General features: G+C 42.9%; 1 protein-coding gene across 1 annotated transcript; it reads left to right on the forward strand.

The window, feature by feature from the left end:
* The first annotated feature begins 450 nt into the window (after nt 1-450).
* Nucleotides 451-6,883, forward strand: creb3l4 (cAMP responsive element binding protein 3-like 4). The gene is made up of 10 exons (XM_067509583.1): nt 451-624; nt 2,242-2,394; nt 2,700-2,973; nt 3,060-3,184; nt 3,275-3,364; nt 3,489-3,595; nt 3,864-3,932; nt 4,511-4,595; nt 5,033-5,126; nt 5,409-6,883. Exons 2-10 carry the CDS (start codon nt 2,245-2,247, stop codon nt 5,747-5,749), a joined length of 1,335 nt encoding a protein of 444 aa, XP_067365684.1. The 5' UTR covers nt 451-624; nt 2,242-2,244; the 3' UTR covers nt 5,750-6,883.
* The last annotated feature ends 2,131 nt before the right edge of the window (nt 6,884-9,014 follow it).

Here is a 9,014-nt window from a genome sequence, read left to right on the forward strand (position 1 = left end):
CATGCAAACCCCACACGGAAAGGCTGCGGCCAGCAGGGATTCAAACTGGTGACCTTCTGTCTGTGAGGCGACAGGGCTCAGCTGATTTTTGATGAGAATAATCTGGATTCAACTCGAAGTGTCCCTGGGCGAGACACTGAACCCCTAACAGCCCATTCCCCTCCCCAGCTGTGCAGTGCCGGTCCAAGCCCGGTAAAATTGGGGAGGGTTGCGTCAGGAAGGGCATCCGGCGTAAAACCTGTGCCAAAACAGCATGCGGACAATAATCCGCTGTGGCGACCCTGAACTCACGGGATAAGATGGAAGGACAAAAAAATAAATAAATTCTGGATTCAACTTTCCCACCAGCTGATGGCGCGGATGCCCCATTTAGTTGTTTGGCAACCACCAACAAAACAAAAGAGGAAGAAGAGGAAGAAGCAGGAAAAACGAAGAAGAAGAAGAAGCCGCAGCAGCGGAGGCGGAAGTGTTTTCCGTGTTTTCATCCTGCCAGCTGGACCTTTTCTCACTCGGAGCGTAGAGAAAGCAGCTTGTGGTGTGTGCTTGGGTCCTGCAGCAGCACAGGATCCGGATCTGTGATGAAGAACCGGAGGTTTTGAACCAGAACCACGTGCTTCTCCTACAGTGAGTATTTAACATCAAATGTGCAGTTTGCTCGTTTAGATCCGACCGAACCCGGTTCAGGCCCCAGCACAGATCCAGCTCATTGATAAGCAGAATGGGAACACACACATGTGCCTGGACCTGCAATGAAAAAAATAAATGCAGAAATATGTGAATAGATAAAGTGTATAGATAAAGTAACATTCTCCCACGTGTGTTTATATATTTAATTATTTTCATTTATTTTTATTTGTATTTATCTCCAAATATTCTATATATTGCAAATATTTCTTACCAAATAAGTAACAATAGCATTTTGATATTATTTGCATTGCCTTTCTAGCATTAATGGTTAAAGTCTATCCAAGCAGACGCCTCCTGCCATGGAGCTAAATCCACTGGCCACAAAATGCAAGTTTCTCACCGGAATTTACAGAGAGGTCTGAGTCTTTGCCAGTGTTGTGTTTTTAACCAGGAAGTTTGGCTTTTGCTGCTTAATAAAGTTTAAAAAGTGCCATTTTAAGGTCCTTTTTTTTTTTCACCTTTACCTGCAGATCAGGTTTGAACGCTGTGAGGGTGAACTGGAAACACGTTTAGCAGCTTATCAGGTTTCTAGTCAATCAGACCAGTCCTGTCAGAGGCCAGGTGTGTGTGTGTGTGTGTGTGTTTGTGTTTGTGGGCGTGTCACATCCAGGATATCCTCCTCCAGTGTTGCATTACCCAGGGTTTGTCGTTATTCTCTCTACTTTCTCCTGCTTCCCTTTCACATGTTGCTCACAGATATGTGGTAGTAACCTCAGCCTAAGGGTGAATCCTGGAAACGGATCAGATTCACCCACATCACCAAAGCAGATTTTCTCTAAACTGTAGAAGGTATCTAAGACAGTTTTAGTTTTTATAAAGAAGCAGGTACGTTAAAAGTGGATGAATCTCTCTCTCTCTCTTTTTTTTTTTTTTACAAACACAAAGCCATTTAATGAGTCTATTGTCTCGTTGTGAGGATCTGTTGCTTTCCCATCACGTGACTGTAAACTAAATATATCCTCTGGACATTAAAGAGGTTTCCTGGGCATTGAAATTCTGAGGGTTTTCTGGCATTTTATTTCTTCTGATGTCTGAGGATTTGCTTTGCTTTTAGTGGATGGGAAAGATTTGTACGTTAAAGACTTGTGAATGTTCACGTCATCAAGAAGGTGGTGAGAATTTTTCTAAATACTGTGCTTTACTGTAACACCATAACCATTAAGAACGAATGGTGCTTCGAGGTGGATGCTAACATGCTGATGTTTAGCATTTTTACCATCCTATTTCCCTGTGTTAACATTTCCAATTGGCACTGAATGCAAATTCCAGTGGAGGCTGTTGGGAATGTCATACGATTTGCAGAAATGTGTGCGTAAACTGTTTGACTAATTCAATTGTTGCTCTGATGAGGACGCTAAAGAATAGTCAGAGAATCACCAACAATGTTCATCCTGAAGGTTGGACTGTTTGCGGACAGTTTCATCCATTCAGTAGTTGTTGAAATATTTCAGACTCACTGCTAACACGGATAATACAAGGTTTCTACAAACACTTGTTACTTTCTTTCTCTCAGTTTTTCTGATGAACACTGCCACTGTTTGAACGTGGTTTCAGGTGATGGATGCAGAGAGCGGCGAGCTGTTTCTCAGCAGCGACAGCGTGGTGGTGGCAGACAGCTGGCAGCTCGATGCTCCGTTCTCCAGCTCGGAACTCGTCTTCAGCAGCTCAGAGAAGCCCCCGCAGGACTGGACGGTGGACCCTGACTGTGTGAGTGAACAGTGGCAGGTTACGTAAGGCAGTTTGTTATCTGTTTTCTGGATGTTTCCACTTGGTCTGTATTGATTAATGTGTAAGTTTGTATTGTCCGAGGCACCGATTCAAGAATAAAGACATTTGTTGACTCTGGTTATTCTGCAAAATCATATAGTATCTTTTATTGTGTGTGTGTGTTTAAAGTTGAGACATTTAGTTGATTTGTTTGAAATTTTAGAAAGGAAAAGTTGGTGCAGAGACCTCAGCATTATTTTGATCATTAAATAAAGATCCTCATTAACAACCTGTCTGTGTCCCAGACGCTGAATGACAGCGACTCAGAGGACTTCCTCCACGGCGTGGACCCCAATGAGGTGTTCCCCAGCGGCCCGCCCGCAGACCCCTCCTCAGAGAGCGACAGCGGCATCTCTGAGGATCCTGTCGTCGAGGCTCCCGTCAGCACGGTGACAGCTGTGACGGCCACAACCACACAGCCGGCGCCAGCCACTGTCTACCAGGTGGTGTATGACATCAGCGGGCTGGGTGAGACGAAAGCTGAACCCGGACGAGAGAACGTCATCTCCATAGAGCTTGGTGAGCGTTCTGTTCTGTCATAATCACAAAGTTCAGTCGGTCTGGAGCTTAAATTAAAGCCTAATTCCTTTTTCTCTCCTGAACAGATGAGTGGAGCTCTCACATGCTGTTCTCAGACTCCTGCATAGTTAATGAGCTGCCCGTGGTTTCTGCAGCTCGACTCGGGGGCAGTTTGACCATGACTGATCCTTCCAGCCCTGACGCTGATCTGGTGAGACTTTCTAAAAAAATTTATCAGGAACATGGTTTTTACGCACGGTATTGTCTTACACCTGGAGGACTGACTCTCCTAATGTTGCAGATGTACCCAGAGCTGCAGCTGACTGAGGAGGAGCAGAAGCTGCTGACCCAGGAGGGAATTTCTTTGCCCAACAACCTCCCTCTTACCAAGGTCAGTGAGTAGAAACTCTGAGAGGAAAGGAAAGGTTTTCATCACACGACGAGTGACACTTGGTGCATGCTTTAATATGGACGTTATGAAGTGAATCACGATCGCAATTAATCTGTATTTTCAGGCTGAGGAAAGAATCCTGAAGAAAGTTCGGAGAAAAATTCGCAATAAGCAGTCTGCTCAGGACAGCCGCCGGAGGAGGAAGGAGTACATCGATGGACTGGAGAGCAGGTACACGTCTACGTTTGTCACAAATCACTTCTTCTGGTGTGTGTTCTTGGGATTTGGTGACCTTAAAATCCCCATATAAGTCTTCTCTTTGCTTGCCTTGAAGGAAAATTTTCATTCATTCAATTTTCATTTTTCATTCCCATAAATGTGAAAATGAGAATGTGTCAGTGTGAAGCTTCAGGTACTGGAAATGATCAAACTAAATCCGAAGTGACACTCAAACTCTTTGCGTGTGTGTGTGTGTGTGTGTGTGTGTGTGTGTGTGTAGGGCTGCAGCCTGCTCGGCACAGAACAAGGAGCTGCAGAGGACGGTGGAGCGGCTGGAGAAACATAACATGTACGAACAACCACATTTATTACTAGTGATTAAGTGAAGGACTCATAGATACGCGTTGTTATGCATTGGGTGCGGTTCACTTTGTGTCGTGAGTAATAATTTTGAAAAAGGTCAGTTCGGCCAAAGATACAGTCCTAGGACGCCTCAGTGTGTTTCCAGCAGTAGAGGGCGCTGTTGTTTTCCTGTTTGCAGCTTTGCTGCTGCTCTGCAGTGACTGCTGTAAAATGATAATGTGCAGGAATAATTTGATCCTTACCGAAGTCAGAAATGATTTAAACTGTTCACGTCAGTCTATAATGGATCTGTCGTGTTGATGGCACTACCTGACGTGCAGCATCATAACAGAGTGATGCTGACACCAGGTCCAAACACCCTTTTCCCAACAATGAAGAGAAGAATTAAATGGAGACTGGGTCCATTTGTGTTGTAACTTCAGTTTCCCCTCAACTTTTTATTTTTTATTTTTTGGTTACTTCGTTGTTGTATTTGATGTACCTGAGCTCAGGCTATTGCTAAAACGGGTGAATGTCAATCTGTAAATGTGACAAAAACGGAGCTGCTGTGCTCCTGTTGTACAGGTCTCTGCTGGGTCAGCTGCGACAGCTCCAGTCTCTGATCAAGCAGACGGTCAGTAAAGGAGCCCAGACCAGCACCTGCCTACTGGTAAGAAACGCACACGATGCTTTTTGTGAGACTTAGCATTCGGGTTCAGCAGTTGGGTGCAAAAGTTTGCATCCCCTTATTGTGAGATGGGGGAAAGAAAAAAAAAAAAAAAAGAGTGAAAGAATTGTTTTCTTTAACATGATGATTAATGCACAGCTAGTGAGGATAATTGTTACTCTCATTAATTTGTGAATCTTGTCAAAATATGGGGATGCAAACTTTTGCACCCAGCTGTAGTTGTGATTCTTATTAAAACTTGAGGCTGAGTGTTGATTCAGAGGCTTCACTGTACGTGTGTGGGAAGCTCATAATGCCGCATCAGTTTTGATGATGTGCAGAAGCCTTGTCTGATTATTTTGCTGCTCACCGTTTGATTTGTTCAACTGATTTCCACTGATGTTCCGCTTTGCTTTGAATGTGTATGTGTGTGTCTTCAGATAATTTTGGTCTCGCTGGGTCTGATCATCATGCCCAGTTTCAGTCCGTTCAGCCGCAACTTGTCTGTAGACGACGACTACAGACCCACAGGAGGTCAGTGCCTCTAAGCATGACTTGATTCACGGAATTGAGGTGCTTGTTAAAATTATGAAACATCACGCATTCTTCCGTTCTTAGAGTAATGGTTAAATTGTTTAAACAAGAAATTGTAGAAAAGGGAATTAGTCAGGCAACTGTTTGCCAATTAGTGCCAGATCTGACACATTAGCTTGTTTAAATTATAATATTGTCAGTTGTTATGTATTGGTAAATTTAAAACACTTGATACAAATTGCAAAAAAAATTTGTTTTGTTTTGTTTTTTTTTATCTTTTAGTCATCTCCAGAAACATCCTGACAGACCCCTTGTCGTCCCAGCAGACAGTAGACGAGCTCGACGGTCCTGCCGTACAGACAGACTCCTCCGCCTCATCATCATCATCATCATCTGAGCTCAGCCAACCAAGACCTCCAGAGGGCATTAGTCAGGATCTCCAAGAACCAGAAGACTACCCTGAAAAAACAGGCTCTGAAAGCAAAGCCCAGGAGGGGGCGCAGCTGGGTAACAGCTCAGCTCTTGTCGCCGGACAGACTGAAACGGTGACCCTTGACCTGAGGGCGACAGCGGGAAAAGGAAGACGCGATCCAGCCAAACCGGCACATGCTGATGAGATGTAGCTTTACTGATGCTCTCAGCCACAATAAGCAGACTTGCGGTTCAGTGTCAGGACACATTAGAGACTGCGGAGTGTCAGACCTGGGGTCTTTTAGTTACAAGCAGTGGTGGGTGTGCTGATGGACAGAGGACAGAGACATGGCCGCCTGTCTGCTGGATTTCATTCACATTCACATCCGACCCACAGTAAGAACCTAAGGTTTCTTACAGCAGGACATTTAAAATGATTCTGATCTGGACAATCAATTGTCTCAAAACAAAACCTTTTCTTTTTTTTGGATCTTTATTTTTGGGACTGGGATTGACTTGGGAAATACTTGATGTGAATATTTCTTAGGAAGTAAAATACAAGCAAATCATTTGAACGGGGGGGGTCTTTGATCGCGCCTTGACAAAAGCCTTTTGGAAAATGTGCTTTTTAGTTTTCTCGCTGAGAGATGGGGTAGACGCTATGCCGTAACAGCAGCCTGTTACCTTAGCTTAGCATAATGAGCGGAAACGTGTGGAAACGGCTTGCCTCACTCTGTCTTAAGCTAATAAGATCCAAATGCTAACACCTCTAATGTTACGCTGTTTTTGCACCCTCGTCTTCCGCTGTAGAGAACTGGGAATCACAGAGATGATAAGGGTACAAGCAGCTGGCGTCTTTCACATGTCAGTCAAACACTGATCTCGGAATGTATCAGAACGTGAACACGGGCCTTAGGGATTTTTAGCAGAGTGTGTTTGCACCTACTTCTGCAGCAGCTAAATAAATGCACCTTGTTAGAGCTGATAAATGTTGTGAGACTGGATAAACTACCTTGGACCTTTTGTGAGACTTTGTACCTTCATCTCAGAGAGTCTGAGACTCCACAGGTGTCAGGAAGTGTCTTTGGGTCACCAGGGCCTCGTGGTCACTAGCTCTGAGCAAACGAAGCAGTTTGAAGAGAAGAGGGTCTGCACAGGACGTCATTCTGGCTTCTGTGATTCTGGAGACACGAGGTTGACAACGCATTAACTCAAGAATGATGTCTCACACTACAGGTTTTCAGGTACTTCATCTAGAGAAGACAACCGCTTTGGATCAGGTTGTGCCTTGTTGCATAAGCTTGAATATTAATAAAGTAAAAGCTGTTCGTTCTGCTTTCAGCATATGTGCTGTTTGTTTTTTTCATGGTGGGACATGACACAGCTTTAACTCAGCTTGTTTGACTACTTCAACATTTGTAGATCTACTATACAGTGTAAAAACCAAGACAATAACTCCTGAACGCTTTTCTAACCAGGACATGTGACTAAGCCCTCAGAGATTTGATGTTGCACAACAGAATGTAAGAAGAGTTAATCCCTCAATCTTCTTCTTATAATTATTTTAATAATTAATATTCCAGTATCTTATTTTAGTGTCCCCTGGTCCCCATGTTCCTCATTATGTCCCACTGAACTTCCTGGCTAGTGTTGACCTCACAATGGCCTTTTTAAGAATCGCTCAAGTTAGCAAAAACTTGCAATGAAATCCACAGATTTCCACCGTGAAATGGACCCACAATGCAAATGGAAAACAAAAACAAATTATTAATAAATGGGGTGGAAAAAATGGTTTATATTTGCTGACTTTAAAAATACTAACACCCCACTTTCAAACCCCACAGTTACATGAGATACATGCTGTGTCTTAGCCGTAGTTATGAGGTGGAGCATCCACGCCCAACATTTAAGCAGTGGTGAAAATACTAACAGGAAAACATTATGATGTAAATAATATAGAAATATTTTAGTCTTATTTTCCCACTTTTTGTGAGGAGGTTTTTAATAGGCCCCACTCGCAGGAACTGGGAGTAGCTTCAGTTTTGCACATTTTCACTGTGGTCTAAACCGAACCACAAAAAGTCAGATGGCTTGAGCTTCTAGCAGAGGAGGAACGACACAGACACAGATCAACACCTTCCTGATGCTGATCCTGGTCATTTCTTTCTCACCACACAGCTTCAGTTTTTGGCTTTTTTTAACACCCGTCATTTTTCTGAACGCAGACTCACATTAGCTGTGGTGCTCTGGTTTTCTAAAGTATCATTTGCACAAATTAAATTAAGGCTTTTGAATCTAATCAGTGGTGTCTGTTTATGACTCACAGTGTCCTGGTAGATTATTATTTATTTTTCCAGTTTTTAGGTAATTTTGAGAGACTAAGCTGCAGCCTAATAACATTTTCTTTCCTTTTGTAACAACATAACGAACCACATAATAACTCTGCTTTATAGCAAAAGAGATGAATCCAAAAATCACAGGTCAGTCTGTGCTCTCCCAACAGTGTCTGCTTTCCATTAATCACTCTGTTTGAAGTGAACTGCATGATTCTGTCCAATAAGCCGCACTTTGACAATTCAAACCAGAATCAGTCATGATGAGACTCTGACATTGATCTTTCTCTTTTCAGGCCTGAGGTCATTACAACAGCATCACACTTTAGCTCAGTACTTTAACTTTGAAATGGGAAAATAAGCCCTATCATTCAAACCCACTGTTCTTTTTAATTAGTCTTACAAATCGCTTTCGTAAGACTGTTACAATGATATCACAGGTCTGTGCTTGCAGTGCCGCTTGTATTGAGTCTAGTAAAGGACGAGTGGAACCAAGAGCAGACTCAACAGACAGATTTTGGAGGATTTGTGGGAATAAAACTAGATTTTTTTTCAGCAGGAAAGTTGTGCAGTCAACAAAGGCAAGTAAATCCAGGGTAGAAGTAACAACAGGAGCAACATGCAAACAACAGTCCACTAACAAATGCACAAAGCCCAGATCCTACATCCACAGGAACAATCAACAGTACAGCAGAGGTCTAATGTTTGAGGAGGTGTGTATATGCTGGAGCTAAGTGGGACAATGAGAGTCAGGGGTGCCGATGGATAGGAGCATGCTGTGGAGCGACAGGGATGGAAAAACAGGAAATAAGTGTGGGAAATGAAGCAAAGGATGCAGATGATTGTGTTGATGATGCTGTTGCCATGACAACATTAAAGATCCTGCAAGTTGCTTTTATTTACCAAGTAAGTGATGTAGAAAACTGATGTCTACAAATATGTAGATTATGCAGAATAACTGGAACATCTGGGTTTTTTTTTATACATTTTTCTAAGTGTAGTTAAACTCACTGTGATGGGAAAGTGACAGAAGACGAGGGGTAAAATCCAAAGCTCCAAATAAAAATAAAACACTGTGGACAAGTGCTAACACGATAAGTCAAAATGAGCATTTTGGATAATTTAAGTTGACATTGGTATAAAT

This window comes from Channa argus, chromosome 7 (genome assembly GCF_033026475.1).
Source record: "Channa argus isolate prfri chromosome 7, Channa argus male v1.0, whole genome shotgun sequence".
Classification (NCBI taxonomy): Eukaryota; Metazoa; Chordata; class Actinopteri; order Anabantiformes; family Channidae; genus Channa; species Channa argus.